The sequence below is a fragment of the Manis pentadactyla genome, chromosome 7, assembly GCF_030020395.1.
Source record: "Manis pentadactyla isolate mManPen7 chromosome 7, mManPen7.hap1, whole genome shotgun sequence".
NCBI classification, from domain to species: Eukaryota; Metazoa; Chordata; class Mammalia; order Pholidota; family Manidae; genus Manis; species Manis pentadactyla.
Window position 1 is genome coordinate 76635379 of NC_080025.1, and position 21001 is coordinate 76656379.

Sequence of the window (21001 nt, forward strand, 5' to 3'; positions counted from 1 at the left end):
TATAGGATAAGATCCCAGAAAGAGGACTAAATGAAACAGAGATCACCAATCTTCTTGATAAAGATTTCAAAGTAATAGTTGTAAATATGCTCACTGATCCACAGAAAAGTATTGCTGATCTCAGAGAGGACTTCAACAGAGAGATAGTAGAGTTGAAAAAGAGCCAGTCAGAGCTGAAGAATACAGCAACTGAAATGAAAAATACAATGGAGGAAATGAATAATAGATTGCTGCAAGTAGAGGAGATAGTCAACGAGATGGAAATTAGAGAACAGGAAAACAATGAAGCTGAGGAACAGAGAGAAAAAAGAATCTCTAGGAATGAAAGAATGATAAGAGCAGTGTGACAACTCCAGATGAAACAATGTTCACATAATAGTGGTACCAGAAGGAGAAGAGAGAGACAAAGGAGTAGAAAGTCTCTTTGAAGAAATAATTGCTGAAAACTTCCCCAATCTGGGGAAGGAAATAAATAGCCAGGTACTGGAATCACAGAAAGCCCCTAAAAAAGGAACCTCAGAGAGACTACACCAAGACATATAATAATTAAAATGGCAAAGATTAAGGATAAAGAGAGGGTATTGAAAGCAGCTAGACAGAGGCAATAAACTACTTATAGGGGAAACCCCCATCAGGATATCAGCAGACTTCTCAGCAGAAATTTTACAGACCAGAAGGGAGTGGCATGATATATTTAATGTAATGAAATGAAGGACCTTCAACCAACATCCTTTACCTGGCAAGAGTATCATTTAAATTTGAGGGAGGTATTAGATAATTTCCAGATAACCAAAAGTTGAAGGAATTCACCACCACTAAGCCAGCACTATAGAATATGTTAAAGGAACTGCTGTAGTGGAAATGTTCTTAAGCCTAAGTATTCTTTACCAGTGAAAATAAACCCACAGTAAAGGCAGTAGACAGATTACTTACCAAGCAAGTATGAAGTTAAAACAAAAGTAGTAAAACCAAGTATACATAAAATCAATTAAGGAATACACACACAAAAGGCAGATTATGACATCTAATACAGAAAGTGTGGAGGAGGAAGAAGAAGAAAAAAGAAGTACTTTTAGATTGTGTTTGAAATAGAGTGCCCATCAACTTAATAATAGACTGTTATATATTTAGGAAACTATTCATGAACCTTAGGGTAACTACAAATCTAAAGTCTAAAAGAATGGAGAGGAAGTACAAAAACAATCAGAAAACAATTAATAAAATTGCAATAAGTACATACCTATCAATAGCTACCTTAAATATAAATGGACTGAATGCACCAATCAAAAGACATAGGGTGACAGAATGGATAAAGACACAAGACCCATCTATATACTGCCTACAAGAGACCCATTTCAGACTGAAAGACAAATATAAACTGAAAGTGAAGGAATGGAAAAAGAAGTTTCATGCAAATAATAGGGAGAAAAAAGCAGGCGTAGCAGTAGTTATATAAGACAAAATTGACTTCAAAACAAAAGAAAGCAACAAGAGACAAAGAAGGACATTACATAATGATAAACGGGTTAGTCCAGCAAGAGGATATTACCATTATAAATATTCTGCCCAACATAGGAGCACCTAAATATATAAAACAAATAGTAACAGAACTAAAGGGAGAAACAGACTCCAGCTCAATCATATTAGGAGTCTTTAACACCCCACTTACATCAATAGGCAGATCATCCAGACAGAAAATAAATAAAGAAACAAAGGCACTGAACAACACATTAGATTAAACAGACTTAAGAGATATCTACAGGAAATCTCACCCAAAAGCAGCAGGGCACAACTTTTTCTCAAGTGTACATGGGATGTTCCCCAGAGTAGATCATCTACTAGGCCATAACAAGAGCCTCAATAAATTTAAAAAGACTGAAATGTGTTAGGCAACTTCTCAGACTACAGTGGTAAGCAACTCGAAATAAATTACACAAAGGAAACAAAACAAAAAAAACCCCACAAACACATGGAAGCTAAATAACATGCTTCTAAATAATCAATGGATCAACGAACAAACCAAAGCAGAAATCAAGCAATACATGCAGCCAAACAAAAATACACAGAGCAAAATCTGCGGGATGCTGTAAAAGTGGTTCTAAGAGGGAAGAACAAAGCAATACAGGCTCACCTCAAGAAACAAGAACAATTCCAAATAAACAGTCTAAACTCACAACTAAAGAAACTAGAAAAAGAAGAAAAAATGAAACCGAAAGTTAGTAGAAGGAGGAAAGTTATAACAATTAGAGCAGAAATAAATAAAATAGAGAAAAACAAAACAATAGGAAAAAAATCAGTGAAAACAAGAGGTGGTTCTTTGAGAAGATAAACAAAATAGACAAAACCCTAGCAAGACTTATTAAGAAAAAAGACCTCACACCAGTCAGAATAGCCAATAATCACAAAATAAGAAATAACAAACGTTGGTAAGGATGTGGAGAAATGGGAACTCTCCTACACTGTTGGTGGGAATATAAATTGGTGCAGCCACTGTGGAAAGCAGTATGGAGGTTCCTCAAAAATTAAAAATAGAAATAACAAACAAAATCAGAAATGATAAAGGAATAGTTACAACTAAACACAGAAATACAAAGAATTATTAGAGAATTCTATGAAAAATTATATGCCAATAAATTGGACAACCTAGAAGAAATAGACAAATTCCTAGAAAAGTTCAACCTTCCAAGATTGACCCAGGAAGAAGCAAAAATCTGAACAGACCAATTACCAGTAATGAAATTGAACTGGTAATCAAAAAACTCCCAACAAATAAAAGTCTAGGAGTAAATGGCTTCACAGCAGAATTCTACCAAATATTTAAAGAAGAGTGAATACCAATCCTTTTTAAAGATTCAAAAAAGTAGAAGAGAGAATACTTCCAAACCCATTCTATGAAACCAGCATCATTCTACTACCAAAACCAGACAATGACACTACAAAAAAAGAAAATAATAGACCAGTATCCATGATGAAGATACATGCAAAAATCCTCAACAAAATATTAGCAAGCCAAAGTCAGAAATACATCAAAAGGATCATCCATTACAGCCACATGGAATTTATTCCAGAGATGCAAGGACAGTAAAATATTTGTAAATCAATCAATATGATACATCACATTAACAACAAAAAAGGACAAAAACTATATGATCATCTCAATAGATGCTTAGAAAGCATTTGACAAAATTCACTATCCATTCATGATAAAAACTGTCAACAAAATAGTTATAGGAGGAACATACCTCAACATAATAATGTCCATATGTGACAGACCCACAGCTAACATAACACTCAATGGTGAAAAGGTGAAAAGCTTTTCCTCTAAGGTCAAGAACAAGACAAGAATGCCCACTCTCACCACTTTTATTCAGCGTAGTACTGGTGGTCCTAGCCATGACAATCAGACAAGATAAAGAGATAAAAGGAATCCAAATTGGTAAGGAAGATGTTAAGCTGTCATTACTTGCAGATAACATGATACTATATATAGAAAACCCAAAAGATGCCACCAAAATATTGTTAGAACTAATAACTGGATTCAGCAAAGTTGCAGGATACAAAATTAATACACAGAAATCTGTTGTGTTCCTATATACTAACAACAAACTAGCAGAAAGAGAACTCAGGAAAACAATTTCATACAATTGCATTAAAAAGAATAAAATACCTAGGAATAAACTTAACCAAGGAGGTGAAAGGCCTCTACTCTGAAAACTAAGACACTGATGAGTGAAATTAAAGAATACACCAATAAATGGAAATCTATCCCAATCTCATGGATAGGAAAAATTAATTTTGTAAAAATGGCCATCCTGCCCAAAACAATTTACAGATTCATTGCAATCCCTAGCAAAATACCAACATCATTTTTCAATGAACTAGAGCAAACAATCATAAAATTCATATGGTGTACCGAAATACCCTTAATAGCCAAAGCAATTCTGAGAAAGAAAAAAGCTGGGGATATTATGCTCCCTGACTTCAAGCTATACTACAAAGGTACAGTAATCAAAATAGTATGGTGCTGGCTCAAGAACATAGATCAATGGAACAGAATAGGCAGCCCAAATATAAACCTATGCACATATAATCAATTAATATGTGATAAATGAGGCATGAATACACAATGGGAAAAAAACGCCTTTTCAAAACTGATGTTGGGAAAACTGGACAGCTTCATGCTAGAGAATGAAACTGCACTACTTTCTAACTCCATAAATAAAAGTAAACTCAAAATGGATTAAAGACCTAAATGGAAGACATGAAGCCATAAAACTCTTAGAAAAAAACATAGGCAAAAATCTCTAGAACATAAGCATGAGCATTTTTTCCCTGGACACATCTCCTTGGATAAGAGAAACAAAATAAAAAATGAACAAGTAGGACTGCATCAAACTAAAAAGCTGTACAGCAAAGGACACAGTCAACAGAACAAAAAAGCAGCTAATGGTAAGGGAGAATATATTTGTAAACTATTTATCTGATAAGGGGTTAATATCTAAAATACATAAAGAACCCATATATCTCAATACCAAAAAAACAACTTGATTAAAATATGGGCAGGGGGCTTGAACAGACATTTCTCCAAAGAAATACAAATGGCCAACAGGCACATGAAAAGATGCTCCATCTCACTGATCTTCAGGGAAATAAATGCAAACCAAAACCACAATGATGTATCACCTCACACCAGTTAGAATGGCCAATAATCACAAAATAAGAAATAACAAATGTTGGTAAGGATGTGGAGAAATGGGAACTCTCCTACACTGTTGGTGGGAATATAAATTGGTGCAGCCACTGTGGAAAGCAGTATGGAGGTTCCTCAAAAATTAAAAATAGAAATAACAAATGACCTAGTAATTCCATTTCTAGGAATTTATCTGAAGAAAACAAAATCCCTAATTTGAAAAGATAGAGGCACCCTTATGTTTATTGCCACATTATTTACAATAGCCAAGATATGGAAGGAACCAAAATGTCCATTGATAGATGAATTGATAAAGAAGATCAAGTACATATACACAATGGAATATTGTTCAGCCATAAAAAAGAAAGAAATCCTGCCATTTGTGACAACATAGACAGACCTACAGGGTATTATGCTCAGTGAAATAGGCCAGGTGGAGAAAGACAAACACCATATGATTTCACTTATTTCTGGAATCTGAGAACAAAACAAAATGAACAAAATAGCAGTAGACTCATAGACACTGAGAAGTGACTGGTGATTACATAGTGGAGGGGCTGGAGTGGGAAGGTGGGAAGGGTAAGGGGGATAAAAGGGCACAAAAATTCTTAATCATACCATAAGTTGGTCGCAGTGATGGTTAGTACAGCATGAAGAATGTAGCCAATGATTGATTCTATAATATCCTTCTATGTTGACAGATAGTAACTGCACTAGTCGGGGTGAGGATTTAATAATGTGGGTATCTGTTGAACCACTGTGTTATATACTTGAAACCAAAAAAAGATTGTATATCAACTATGTGTCAATTAAAAATAAAAGAAACATAAGTTCTATCATATAATAGTCTGAAAATTTACATTGTTCCTTTTTTCTACCTGAACTCACATTTCCATTCTACTCAACAGTTTTATCCTAATGCATTTTTGATGTTTTGTAACTTTTAAATCTTTTCTCTATTGGTCTATCATATTTCCCTTTTTAAAAACTATAAATCAACATTTTAAAAGCATTTTTTCTCCATGACCAAAAGACTCTCAATGTTAAAACATTTTACTGTAAGTTGAGTTATTAGCTCTTGTAGTACAAAATAGATCAAGGCAGTTTAATAATTATTCTGTGAATAGTTTTTAGGTATAAGCATTAAATGTTATTAGAAACACATTTGATAAAATATATTTGAGCATTTTTTCTATTCATCTATATATCCATGGAAAAATAGTTATTGCTAAAAAGTTGTAAACTCAGCATCAATTCTATTCCTGTTTTTTATTGTTATAGCTGAAGCTGCTAAGAATCTTGTTCATGTAAAAAAAAGTGTATGGGAATGGAGTATTTTGCTTAAACTATGTCAATTATTTGAACTTGTGAGGAGTTGCACTGTAAAAAATAATGTAATTATCTATTATAAATGTTAATGATCTGTAAGCCGACAACTCCATTAGGTCTTCCTTCAATTTTATTGAAAGCAAAGATTTGGAAACACCTTGACTTGCAAAACATTTTGTTCTATAGATATTACAGTCATTCATTTTTTCAGTTTCTAGGAAACACATCCAAAAGACTTGAGCAGTCCAATGGAGAAACTATTAACTATATTTGTTGCCCTTTTACTTTCAGGCATCTTGTTTAACCCAATATAATCAAAGTTTTGGGAAAATAAATATATTGTTAATTTCAATATAGCTTTGCTAACATGATAAGTTTTGATACATTGCTATAATCTCATGTTTTAAATACATTTTCATAAAAATCTTTAGAACTACAGACTCCCTAATTCACTTCATTGAAAATGGCAACCTGAAATTTAATGTGCAAAGCTATCAACTAAATTAAATTTTGTTACAAAAAGTGTGGCTTCATATTTTTTTAATTCAAACGTTTTAATACACATTTCAAGGTATATTTTGAAAGCCAAAGTATATTATGCTTCTTTAGTGCTCCTGAGGTTTTTACACTGGGGGCAAAGCAACATAACAATAAAAGGGTATCTTGTAAAATGGACTAATGTAAGAAGAGGAGGTTAATATGACTTAGCTCTAATATAAATTATTCTTTTTGTAAGTCATAATATAAAGGACAGTAAGTAGCAGTGTTTTGCATTACTTAATTTGAAATAACACAATGTAATATGTAGCCAAAATTACATGATATGTGGGAAAAGGAGTAAATAAAGATATGGGATTTCTTTTGGTAAGAAAGTGTGAGAGTGTGTGTGTGTATGTGTGTGTTGAGCTTTCTTTTTAATCTTCTGGAAATAATTAAGAATCATGTAAAAAATGAGAAATAAATAACAATTTCAATAGGCATCATAATTAAATTTTCCTATTTAATAAATTATAAGGGTATATTTGCTGTAAATGCATTGGACCACAATTTAACAGGAAGTAGAAACAAACAAAGTGATATCAGATCATCTTATGTAATCTATAATTGTTATGTAATTATGTAAGTGATATAAATAATTCATAATATAATTTGATAAATATGCTTTAACTCACGGAATATTTATTTCCTAACTTATTTATTGTTTCATAGAAAACAGCATTTACTCTGTTCCAAGCGCTCTGCAAATGTTTACTGGTCTATTGCTCATAGCAACTGTATGAGATAGCTTCTGTAATTACCCTCATATTATAGCCAAGGACTAATCCATAGCAAAGTACTTTGAACACATACATTGAGTCTGAAATAAATTTTTATCCTTAAATTTCATGTAGTTTGATTTGTAATATTAGGTAGTTCTGAATATCACCCTAGTTTCCTTTAAATGAAGCAGCATCACTAACTTTTCCTTCAGCCATTTCTTTTGAGATGAGGGTACTTCCTAGGACTGTGAGACTAGTGGGTACAAGTTAATTACATTTAAGTATGTGGAAAAGCCCTTTTGGCATTCATTATTTTCTACTAATGTTCTCTTTGCACTGCTCTTAAGAGATTTTCCTTGAGAAGAATTGTCTGAGAATAGGAAACTGAAGAGAAGAAGTAACTAAATGAACGGTATCTCTTCCACCTTCCCACACCACAATTTAAATTCACAACATCCCAAAGGAGATAAGTATCCCGTTTGTAACACTCTGCTTCTCTATCTTAAAGGAGGTATGTATAGCAGAGAAAGACCATTAATGGTGCTTTTGTCAATCATTCAAGTGTTTTAATGCATTGGCTAATCATTAAAGAAGAAATCCATATTTTAAATGTGCTCCTGAGGTTTTTACATTGAGGGCAAGGCAGCATAACAAAATTTAGAATAGGCAGGGGCATGTCTTTGTATCAGTCAGGATAGGCAATTTATGTTGTAGTAACAAACATCCCCCACCCCCTACATTTCAGTGGCTTAAAACAATGAGGTTTAATTATTTCTCATCTTACCTGTCATCTTGGTTTAGCTGGGCTCTGCTGTACATTATCTCCACTCTGGAACCCAGGCTGAGATAGCTGCCTCCATCTGGAGTGTTGTCAGTTATTGTAGCAAAAGGAAAAGGGCTCTAGAGTGTTTTGCTCTGGTAATTCAATGCCCTGAACTTTGTAAAGTGGGAAGAGTGTTTGTAAAGGGATTGGAGGAAAAAGACAAATTGTATGAACCTTAAAGTGAATGAAGCAGGCACTTTTAAAATTGTAGATCACTTTTAGGAAAGAATAGATATGAAAATTGAAAGCATAAAACTCATTTCTTTTCCATGATCTGGTATGCATTGGAAAGTTTTCACATACCTTTACAATGAGTAAGGAGATTGAGGAAGAGACAAAAACCTCCCAACAAAGAAAATCCCAGGGCTAGAAGGCTTCACTGGTGAATTTAACCAAACACTAATAGATGAGTTAATACCAGTACTTTTCAAACTCTTCCAAAAATTGAAGAGGAGGGAACACCCTCAAACTCATTTTACAAGGCCAGTTTATATTTAAACTGATAATAAAGCCAGATAAGGATACATCAAGAAAAGAACACCACAGGCCAATATTCATGATGAATGTAGACGCAAAAATTCTCAGCAAAATACTAGCAAACCAAATTCAACAGCGCATTAGGAGGATTATACATCATTATCAAGTGGGAACAAAGCCAGAGTTAGAGAGAACAGGGTACACTACTAAAACAATCCAGGAAAGAGAGAATGGTTTAGACCTGGGCAGGGGCAGGAGGCATAGTGAGAAATGGTGGAATTCTGAGTATACTGTGAAGTACTTGATGATAGAGTGAATGTGAGGTGTATGCAAAAGGAGGGAGTCAAAGATGCACACACACACACACACACACACACACACACACACACACACCACATTTTAACAATGGACTAGTACTCAGCCATAAAAAAAGAAGGAAATCCTGCTCTTTGCAAAAACATGGATGGACCTTGAGGACATGATACAAAATCAGATAATTCAGAGAAAGACAAATACTGTATGTTTTCACTCATATGTGGAATCTAAAAAAGTTAAAGTCACAGAAATAGAGAGTACATTGGTGGTTGCTAGGAACTAGTGGTTGTGGGAAGTGGGGAGATGGTCAAAGGGTACAAACTTTCAGGTAGAAGATTAATATATCCTGGGGATCAAATGTACAGCATGGTGAGTAGAGTTAACAGTGCTGTGTTATATACTTAAAAATTGTTAAGAAGGTAAATTATAAGTTTTATCACCACAAAGAAGAAAAAATGGAGTTCAACTTCAGTATGGTCCTGGAATTTAAACACTGCAAGATTGCATGAGACTGAGAAAACCATTTTCTGCTCTCTACCCTAGTTCCAACTGCCACTTACTCAGCACAAGTTACCATAAGGAAGGATTCACAAGTTGAACAGTTTATTTATTTTTTTGCCTTTGAGGGTCTTCCAGGATCTAAGCCATCATGCTCTTCTAGATACTCATTGAAAACTTGGCTGGTTTCTCCTTGGCTTTGGAAAGCTTGTTGTTCTGACCATACCTGGCCTCAAGGTGTGGGAGTGACTCCAGGTTCTTTTGCTCACCTGTGAAGGGCTTGTTCCTCCCAAGAATTACTTCATTAAGAGTAAGAACAACCACTGCTCTTTATAATTTTAATGAAAAGAACAGTCTTAAATTTATCTGGTGTTTTCCTGCTACCCTGTGAAGCATAGTATTTCATATCCTACATCTAAACTGCAAGTGGAACACCCCTTGCACATTTTTCCCTTAAATCCAAGTGTGAGTGACTGTGGATAAAATGAGAGTTCCTATGGCCAGGATTCTCACCTGGCCCTGGTTGACTAGCTCACTGCATACCTGTGGGCAATTTGACTCTATAAAAAGTGCTCTGCCCAGTGCTCTGGGCAGGACACGGTGGCAGGGCTGCAAGGCTGCAGGAGAGCAGAGCAGAGGCTGGAGTGGTGGCAGTGCTGAGGACAGAGGCCCAGAGGATGGCTGTGTGGGACGACTGTGCAGGATGGCTGTGCAGGCAGAGAGGCCCAGAGGATGGCTGTGCAGAGAAGTCCAGAGGACAGCTGTGCTCTGGGATGGCTGGCGGACAGTGGCACCCAGAGGCAGAGACTGGCTTGCTGCCTGCAGACTCACTCTGAGTGAACAAGATTTTAGTGACTGACCTGCCACCTGGAAATAAAGTTGGGTATAACCCTTTCACCCCAAAGAGCATTTTGCTGTCATTTTCTTCGGTCACACTGAATCCATAGCGAACTTGCCTGGAGCTGAAACCCATCGGCAAGACAATTGGCAAAAGTCGGCAGGGTTCACTGTTGACCAAGGAAAAAGGCAGGCTGCCCTTATGGGAGGGGTGCTTCAGTGGGCTGCCCCTGTGAATGTGGAGACAGTGGACCATCCCCCTATGGGTATGTGGTCTGAGGTGGCTTGCCTCCTAGAGGACTGGGCCTCACCCCAGGACTGGAGGCAAGTGGAGGTGACACCTGAGGCAGTAGGGGTGGCCCTTGGCATAGAAAGCAGGGCCTTTGAGAAGCAGAGTGCCCGTGAGGCTGTGGGGACTGTGGGTTGGCTGCTTCTCACAGTCTTAAAAAGGTCTACAGAGGAGACCCAAGAAATGGTGGCACGAGAACATGAGCTGCAAACTTGTGTGGTTTCCCTGAGGAAGGAGATGGCCTGGAAGTGGGAGGAGGCAGCATGGGAGCACCGGCAGCAAGGTGCCATTGGAGATGAGACAGCAGCGCTGCCAGGTGCTCTGAAGGAGGAAGAGGCCATCAAGGAAAAGGACAAACTCCTAAGGGAAGCACAGGAGGAGGTGACACGAGAACATCAGCTGCGAAGCATTGAGCTGAAGGTAAGAGACGTTCTGAAGACTGAGGTAGCATTGCTGCAAGGCACAGTAGAAAAGGTAACGGTTGTAGCAGAGGAGGCACTTGGGGGAGGGGAGAGAAAGGTGCCATCAGGCCTGGGAATGGAGGAGCTGGGGAAGGATGAAGGGGTGGTGCCCGAGGCACTGGCCCCTCCTGTATTGAAAGCACGCCCAGTGGTTGTAAAGAAAAGAAAGACCCAGCAGCTAAAAGTTCCCCAAGGAGAGGCACAGCCCCCTCCCCAGGTTGTGGAGCACTCTATGGTCTGCCCCTATACTCAGGCTGAGCTGGTGGATTTGGGCTCCCGGTTTAGGCAGAAGCCCTCGGAATCATTATCAGCATGGCTCCTGCGTCTGCGGGACTTAAGGGTGGATGGAATTGTCCTGTCGGGATCAGGGATGGGGAAGCTGTCTTTCCTGGCAGTGCAGCCTGCCTTGAGGCAGCGATTACAAAATGCACATCAGACCCCAGGGAGTCACTCCCTCCTCAATTGGCTAATGACTGCACTTCGTGCTGTGTGGCCCAATCCAGGTGATCTGCCATCCTCTCCTGTCAGATGGCAGATGTATGCTGAGCTCCAACAGGTGCTACGAGAGCTAGGCATAAGAAATGCCATCTATAGTCCAGAAAATTATAACCCAGATGAAGGATTTTCACTACTGGGATGAGAAATAATGTACTTCAAATGCCTCCTACATCCCTCTTTGGGTCTCTAGTGGCCATTCTTTCCCCTCACTTAGGGCAGCCTATAAGCGAGGTGACACGTACAGTAGCAGACTTAGGAGAGACAGAAGCAATGAGAATCCGGAAAGAACTAAGACCTGTTACTCACAAGAATTTACATGGCCCCGTGAGGGTTACAAGGACCCAGATGTGGGTTGATTTAATATGGGCAGGAGTAGATGGAAGGAAATTAGATGGGAAGCCAAATAGGATCTTACTGGAGCTATGGCAACAGCTGAAACCAGAGCAGCAGTTCCAGCCATTAAGACCACAGAGGCAGAGGTCAGAGACAGAGGCATGAGTCCGGCCTGTGTGTCTGCAAGACTTTTTGCTGGAGAGGCTGGAGAACAATGTTCGAACTTCCTTGCACAGGGACCATTGCAGAGGACTAAGGGCACAGAGATTGAGAGGAGAGAACCCTGGAGGGGTGGAGTGTGGATAAAATGAGAGTTTCTGTGGCCAGGATTCTCACCTGGCCGTGGTTGACTAGCCCACTGCACACCTGTGGGCAATTTGACTATAAAAAGAGTTCCACCCAGTGCTCTGGGCAGGATGCGGTGGCAGGGCTGCAAGGCTGCAGGAGAGCAGAGCAGAGCAGAGCAGAGGACAGAGGCCCAGAGGCCCAGAGGAAGGCTGTGCAGGATGACTGTGCGGACAGAGGGGCCCAGAGGCAGAGACCGACTTGCTGTCTGCAGACTCACTCTGAGTGAACAGGATTTTAGTGACTGATCTGCCATCTGGAAATAAAGTTGGGCATAACCCTTTCATCCCAAGAATGTTTTCTTTGGTCACATTGAATCCATAGCGAACTTGCCAGGGGCTGAAACCCATTGGCAAGACAGTGACATACAATAAAAAATATATATTCAAAGTATAATGTGATATGTTTTAGCTCTACCTTTTTGATTATTTTTCTCTCCTATGTCTTTGGATATCTTTCCAGTGTACACATAAATCATAGCCCTCACTAGAATACAGTTTCCAAAAGGGACCACGTCTACATCACTACTTTATCCTCAGGGCCTAAAATAATGTCTGGAACACAAAGTGCTCAGTTATATTTGATGAATACAAATGAATAAGAAGGCAGTACTATCTAGCCAAAAATATACAGGTGTGGGTCTGGAACCAATCTCTGTTAAGCCACTTTCTAACTGTTGTGACCCTGAAAAATAGCCTTTCTGAGTGCAGTTTTTCTCACCTGTGTACCCAGCTGGATAAGTGCATCCACCTTGTGAGATCCGACCTTAGATATGAGCATAGGACAGGTATCTGGCTTTGTAAGGATTTATGTGAAAAGGTGGGAGCATTGTAGCTGATCCGGTTATCAGTCAGGACGCTGCTGCAGGGACGGCTAAAAAGAAGGCAGGTACACTAAACAGTCTAAGTCTATAGCCAGGTACCTGTGAGTTCCACTGATCAGAACGTGTCTCTTGAATTGTGTTTTTAAAAAAATGTTATTAAGGTATCATTGATATACAATCTTATGCCCAGGTTTTACATGAGCAACACTGTGTTCTATACTTAGCATGAATTTTAAGAATGAAGTGGAAACTGGAGCACAGATGGGGAAGGGCTCCAAGCACCTTGAGGGGTCTGGAAACTCTCAAATGTCTTCAGTGGGATAGTTTTAGATCTGGGGATGATGGATGGTTTTTGGTAGAAACTAAGTGAAGATGTGATTGCTGTTGGCTAGTATTTGAACTTTCCTCTCAATAGGGAGGGCACCTGTTCTTTGTTCTAGAGGAAATGCTTATCTACTACCTGGTGTCATACACAGGAACATATCTTCTGACTTAATAAAGGGAAAAACTCTCTCACAGGTGGGATGCCTGGCAAAATAGGGCCTTACCTGTTCCCTGAAAACGTGCGGGGGGCTGAGTGACCACTTGCCAAGGAAATTGGAGAAGGGATTCTAGCAGGGAAGGGAAATTGGGCCAAGTGACCTTGACAACCCGCTTGGAACCCCAGGTTTCTGTGATTCGGTGACGCACAAACGGAAAACTGAATAATACCAGATGGTAACGGCTGAAGGCTGATTACCACTTAGCCTGGGTAGTTTTCCTAGGGGAAGATAAACGTAATTAGATAAAGATTGACTCAGCTGGAGACTGGGATTTGTAAATAACCAGGGAGGCATCCATATTGACAAAGAAACAGATCATCAGAGCTTTTGAGTGGCTGTTCATAATAAGCAGCCCCTTTGAAGTACAGATTTGAAGTATATTATTGGACAGGAATAACCTGACTCTAAAACTCTACACTTTTACCAGTTCTCCTTCTGCCAAAGTTCTACCATTAGAGATTTTGTTTTTAATCTTACAGAGTTTTGATTTGTCAGTGGTTACCTATCAAAGTGAGTTAAACCAGTGTTTAAGTCTTTTTTAATTGGTGGAATGGAATGAAAATTATTTTTCAAATAAAATTTTATATGGGATGATAGCATCTAAAATAATGCAGAGTTCTGGATGAAATGGGTGCCAGAAAGCTCTCCCTGTTGAGGCTCTCTTAATTTTTGCTACACTTGCTTCCCCAGAGAACCTCCCAAAGGCCCTCTGCCAAAGTTTTGCATTTCCAGGGTGAAGTTTAGAAAATAATCCACAAAATTACTATCAGCAATCAGTTAAGGAAGGGTTATACAGAGGGTCTAACCTGAGGGGAGAGGTTGGGGCCTGGGAGGATGGGGGAGAGGAAAAGAGCCAAATGCAAATTTTTCCTTTTAACCCCTTTTGGTGAGCCTGAGGCTCTAGGCTTCCTACTACCAGGAATGAGAGTTTTCTTCAAAGTCTGCACCCCTCCTGGATCTGTCTAAACTCATTCCAGGTTAATCATATCCAGCCATGAGGAGATGCTTCAGGGCAAAGCACAGAATATTCGTGTATCATATCCCAGCAGTAAAGAAATGACACATGAAAATTAGGATAATTTGAGGAAGATTATTAAAGGGAACATATACGAAGGTGTGAGTGTAGGAAAACCATAAGCACTGTGCTTGAGTTAGGGGCAGCAGAGCTGTTCTGCTTGAAGCCTGAAGAAATGAAGACAGGGAGAGATTTTGGAACCCGAAAGGAGAGGGTCTTGTCAAGCCTGCTCCCTAGAAAGAAGTAGTTAGCTTTAGTGAGAAATACAGCCAGAAAGGTGATTTTGCAAAGAGGAAGCCAGAGTACAGAATACACGTACTCTTCTCCTTCCCTCTAGTTTCTTATTGAGGTGTCCAATAGCCACCTCCAACAGGAAGCTGGAGGGCAAGAGGCGGCCTATTGCTGTGGTCTGTATAGGTGAGCTTGGGCAGGAAGGAGGATAGAGAAGGGTGGAGGGTAAACATATGGTAGCAAATGGAAGCTGTCAAACAATAAAAACCTTTGATGAATAAATCTGCCAGCCAATAAGCATGTTGTGAATGCTGGCTAATGCCAAATAATGCCCTAGATACAGCGTAAAGGAGGAAACAATTCTTCATCTAAAAAAAAAACTTTTAGCAGTTATTCAGATTAGAGAACTGCTGAGCCTTGGGGTGCTGGACAGTGGAATCCAGCTTCTGTGACTTGGGTATATCGTTCTCTCTCTTCATTGCATCAAGGGAGCCTAGCAACCACTGATTCCACAGGGTTTGTAGTCACGACTTTACATGTTAAGTCTCAAATGCCAGAAGTATTACACAGCTGAGTGCTTCTCCTTCCACTGTATCCCCTCCAAATTTACCACAGATGAAAGTCTTTGTAACTGCAGTGCTGTAGCATTCCAGGGGCTAGGAACAATTAGTTTAAGTCATTTGTATATTTTTATACATATTTTCATTATACTATATATTATACAGATATTAATATTTACTTCCTTGGTTTTTGGTATGATGAGTGGTCTTTTTACTGAAACTGAAGGGCCCCTACCCATAAGATGGCAAACCTCCTGCTTCTCTTCCAGGTCCTCGGTTCCCGCCGGCGCTCTCTGAACCCCAATCACCCCTCGCCCCCCTAATCCCAGCACCTAGCCAATAGCCACCAGCCCCGTAGAAGTAACACCACAATCACCCCACGCCCCTTCCTATATAACCCAGCACCTTTCCCTAATAAAGCAGAATTCTCCAGTGAATTGCTGCTGTGTGTCACTCCTTTCTTTTCAGAAACTTAGATATTCTGGGTATTATAAGACTCTTATTTTATTTAAATAAATAAGTCTTATTTAAACTTTCCATTTTAATTGACTTTTTGTGATAATACCTCTCTGTTAGGGAAAGAGAGGGTGCCTCTTGCTTTGTTACTCCAAGTGGGGACAGGAATCCGATTGCCCATTTGGTTTCCATTGACATCATGTCACATTACTGTGAACGAGGGTGAGAGTCCTGGTCTCCCAGTCGGTACTGCTCAGACCCTAGAGTCATGTTATTTCTTTGATCCCAAGGTTTCTAGTCTACTTTCCTTTCTCTACCTATCAAAGCCATCTTTTGTATTTAATGGGAAGGACAGGGAAAATTATGTTTATTCCATCTTTCTAAAAGAGGAAGTCTTTTTAACTTGATCTGTATTATGTTTCTTTTTCATTCATTGTATATTTTTTGATCAATCATGCCAGGAGTTTGCCTATTTTATTAGTTTTTCTAACGAATCAGGTCTAGGTTTATTGAGCTCTTCTCATTTCTTCTTTTCTGTATCATTAATTTCTAGGTTTATCTTTATTATAATCTACCTTTTATTTTCTTTGAGTTTATTTTTTTCTAACTTCTTAAGTTTATACCTAATTGATTACTTTTCATTCTGTTTTTTTATTTTCTGGAATAAGCAAATAAGGCTATGCATTTCTCTCAATGCAATACTTTTGTTGCATCTCACAAGTATTAGAATGTAACATAAATTGGTGTTGGTGATGGTTGTAGGAATTCAAGAATTTCATCTACGTTGTATTGGATGTCTTGTCCCTCTAGATGTTCTCTCCTCCTTTCTGTACCCAGTTGACCCGTATGGATTATATCGGGGGCTCCCTTGCCCTCTAACTTCTGGTTGGATATGGGCCAAAGGGAAGCCTAGGCAGGAAATTGGAGCAAGGGTCAAGGGAGTTCCCTAGGCTCTCCTTGAAGGGTGTTTCAGTCTGGGTGCATCCCTCTAATGAAGATTAAAGCTACTATGAGGTAGTCTTCTCCACGTGATGAGCTCCCTATCTCCCTCCAGTTCTCCCTGATGTCCGCTGCTGGCTTCTGCTAACAGGTCCTCGTCTCTTGCCCCTTCAAGCTTAGGCTCCTGATGTTAGTAGCTAGCCCCGGGGTATTGCTTTGATCCCTTGGGACTTCCCTAAGCCTCACCTATATTTTTATAAATAGTTCCTTTATTAAACTCTTTTCAAATGACTTCTTTTGAATGTGCCATCTGCTTCCTTCCTACTTGTAGCTCATCATCTTAAGTGAATCACTAAAATATGGGCTTAAACTATATTTCCTGCAACTAGAAATAAATGATGATAGCATCTTACTAAAAGGTAGGTTTCTGGATTTCAAACTGAACAATTTCCTCCTTCCACTAATGAAAGGAAATGCACTTTTTGACTTACTGGAGACATATTCAGTGGTGACGTAGGACTTTCAGGCTGTAAAAACTGCCTTAGAATTGGAAGCTTGGCCACAATATTATGATAGTGTACATACATATTTAAATTTTAAAATACAGAAAAGAACAAAGAATAATACTGTACATATTTTAACTGGAGCTGGGCTTCTTGACAATAGAGAAGGTGAAAAAAAAATCTATGAACATTTCAGTGCATGTGAACTCTTTCTAGTGTGTTCCAAGTTGTGCAGCAGGGAAACCTTTGGAGGAGCAAGGGATATAAAAATAAGTGAGGAAATGAAGTACATTTTTTAAGATAAATAAATCAGTTTTTTATTTGTTTAATAAATCATCTTCCCTTTGGTATTACTTTCTGAGAGTTTTTTTGCTAATCCTCATTCCAAATAGCCAGAAGCAGAATTTTGTACTTTTCCGAAGTTCATTACATTTGTTCATGCCACTATTTGTTTTGTTAGTGTTGATAAACATTCCCTTTTGAACACTGAGTTGGGAAACTGCTGTTTTATAATGACCTAATCAATGACTTTCAAGAGGTCAGTTTAAAAAATTTTGATGCCTTCTCCCTCTAGGCTCTATATGAATTGGGAGATAGAATATGCCCCCTTGGAGAAATATCTTAGAGCATTCTGTTCAGTTGTGAGCTGCTGGCCTATGGAAGAGTGAATTACTAATCTCACTTTCCAAATTTCTATTTATTAAGACCAAATTCCATAGATCTAAGGAAGATATGAAGATAAATGGGTAAAGAGAATTATGATAGATCAATGTGCTTGTTGAATTTATCCAACATAATTTGTTTATTTTTTTTTTTTACTTCTAGAAGGAAAACTCACACACATTACTCTGCTGTTCCTTGGAAAATTGGACCTTGATTATTATAATGTGAAAAATAGATTTTGTGTGTTAAAAGGTTGTTAAATTTCAACTTTGGCCCTAAAATGATAGAGATCAGATACTAAAATTAGATGATATTCAAAAATTCATTTTTTCAAAGTAAATGTCTAAGAACTAGTGAGACAATTAACCTACATTAAAGACATAAAAATGTTGACAGCATAGAGTAAGGGTTAGCAAACTTTTTCTGTAAAGAGCCAGATAGTAAATATTTTAGATTTGCTGGCTATATGGTCTATGTTGTAAATACTCAGCTCTGTTGTTGCAATGCAAAAGCAGGCAAAGCCAGTACTTAAACAAATGAGTGTGGCTCTGTTCTAATAAAACTTTATTTAAAAGACAGGCAGCTGGGTTTGGCCCACATGTTGTAGTTTGCCCACTGCTGGCATTGAGGAAGGAAGGGTTTATGAAGAGGCTCTTTGGCAAAAGTTCTCCCAGTCACCACAAGAATCTCATCTTAACCCAACAGAGAGGGGGTCCTCAAGAGGACTACTTGGATTGTTTGACCTGTGCCCCCTTGACTTTATGAGGCATGTTTTTCCCAAGACTGGCAATTAATTGCACTCCTTATCAATGGCAGAACAAATATCCATGAGTGTTTCCTGTGTACCCAAGGTAGGTCACAGGGGAGACAGCGCTTGCCTACACTGGTTTAATTTAATTTAAGTTCAAAAGAATCACCTCAGAGAGCAAGAGGACTCCAGCAGACAGTTCTATGTGGAGTAGATGAAAATCTGGGGCAGAGTGGGAAGTGGTCCCAAAGAAAAATGTGACTAGACATTGTCATCTCTGAACTGAGATTATATTTGACCAGAGGATTTCTTTTTTAAACCAAGAGTGAATGAACTGATAAGTTTTGGAGCTGAAATTTCATGCAGGAGCAAAGGAAAAACTTCCCCCAGTGAAAAAACTTGCATGGGATTGTGAAAACAGAAATAAATTGCATTTTTGTTTGTTTTCTTTTACAAATGTTTTATAACAGAAAATTTCAAAAGCATGGTCCAAAGAAGAGAGAAGAGTATAATGACCTCCCCTGTATTCATCTTGCAGCAATTAACTCAGGTCTGAATTTGTTGCAGCCACATTGCCTATTGACTTCCTTTTCTTCATTCCCTTATCCCAAACATGGAATTAGTTTGAAGCATAGCCAACATCTGTACTTCCTTTAAATTAGAAGTAAGAGCCAGAGACTTGATCAGCCTCCGGTTCAGTTATTTGACAAGACTATGTCATGGGTGGTGTATATACCCTGATAGTACTTCTAGGCCTACAATGTCTGGCTCTCTCTCTGAAATGTTAATGTTGATCAGGATTTGGGATAGTCTGATTCATCTGTTATAAAGTTCTTTATCATTTTCACATAAGTTTTACAAACCATTGATTTTTTTCCCATATCCATAACTTTTTAGGGAAAATTGCATTTTGATTGTATCTCACTGGTTGTGCTTGTGTAGCACATAGGTTTTATATATATGTACATATATATACTTGCTAGTTTGTTGAGATCCCCTGGGTGTGGAACTCATTAACCTTTTCTCAAGAGTCCTTTTCATTCATTAGTCTTGGAGTTTGGGTGTATTTATATTAGTTTGGAGTGATGTCTATAAGCTTATTAGCTGTAGAGATAAATTTTACTTTTGCTCAACTGCTTCGTCCTGCATGAAAAGGCAATCTAATTCTTTGTCCAACTTTGGTAAGAACAACTGACTTCTAGGGTATGGCCTTCAAAGAACTGGTTGGTCCTCTGCTTTGAAAGGTCCTTGAGTGCCAAGTACATGGTACATTTCTGGTCTGCCTGGTAAGAATAAAGTTGCTCCTCAGTCTGAGAAGTTGTCACTTTTTTTTAGGTGAAATGTTTCATAGATACTGTAATGTCTCAGAACCATAGCTTTCACACTTGAAAAGAAAGTGGATGATTTTCCTTAATCCTTGCCTTCATTGGGTAATTGGGTGAAATGATAGACTTCCAGTTGGCTGAATTATTACATTCACTTTTACGCATTCCATTCGTAGTTCCTTCTTATCTTTTCTTTGATGGTGTTATCCAAACCAGCAAAGATATTTGATACTTTCCACATCTCTCACTCCTTCCTATTTTACCACAGTCTGTATAGGACTCATAACATGCTTAAAAAGAAATGTAAATATTGTGTGTATAGGGCTGAAAAGCCAGGGGCTGTATCTACAAATTTGCCTATTTAAAAGTATAGGCATTTAGTTTAAAAAATTTAAGTGGTACTGAGATCACATTCCTGGAAGGAAAAGATTAAGCTCTTAAATAATCTCAGTGTCCTAACATAAGCAAGTGGGCCTGCAGTGAATAATCCCAGTAAAAAGACACCTTTTCTATGCTTCTGTCATTTCTAAGTTGACCCAAGAAAGCAGGTGTGACAGGTATTGTGATTTTTTTCATTGATTCCATATTCTATCTAGAACTAATTATTTTCAGCTCATGCCTTTAAATGAAGCAGAAGTTCTTGGATATTTTCCTCCCTCCATACATTTCTACTTGGCCACAAGGAATTAATGTCAGGTGTCTTTCCAAAGCATTCATCAATTTTTCTTCGGTCAGCAAGTTTGTTCATAGTTTTACCTTTCCCAAGAAAGAAATATGCAATTGGTCGCTTCGTCTGATACATATGTTTATATTGCCCCTTCCTGTGACTGAGCATTCTTGCCCTTTTGTTCAGAATCTTGATCTAGTTGGTTTTCTGGCCAGAATAAGAGGGAAATGAGGAAGTCAATGTCAGTCCTGTTTGTTTCAAGAGTTCTTGAAGATGATCTTTCAGTTTTTCTGATTGGTTTCATTATTTTGGAGTTAGGTTTAATATAGTAGAGAATGATGTTGGCCAAGGTGAAATTTTGCTGTTTTAGGGGAG

At 38.4% G+C, this 21001-nt stretch overlaps 1 protein-coding gene across 1 annotated transcript in view; it reads right to left on the minus strand.

Moving 5' to 3' along the window:
* Positions 1 to 16823: 16823 nt before the first annotated feature.
* Positions 16824 to 21001, minus strand: part of LOC118909104 (sterile alpha motif domain-containing protein 9) — a 41649-nt gene continuing 37471 nt past the window's right edge. The window contains 5 exon segments of the mRNA XM_057504520.1: positions 16824 to 20529; positions 20531 to 20780; positions 20782 to 20863; positions 20866 to 20917; positions 20919 to 20999. Of these exon segments, the coding sequence (XP_057360503.1) occupies positions 20407 to 20529; positions 20531 to 20780; positions 20782 to 20863; positions 20866 to 20917; positions 20919 to 20999 (588 nt within the window). The 3' untranslated portion in view covers positions 16824 to 20406.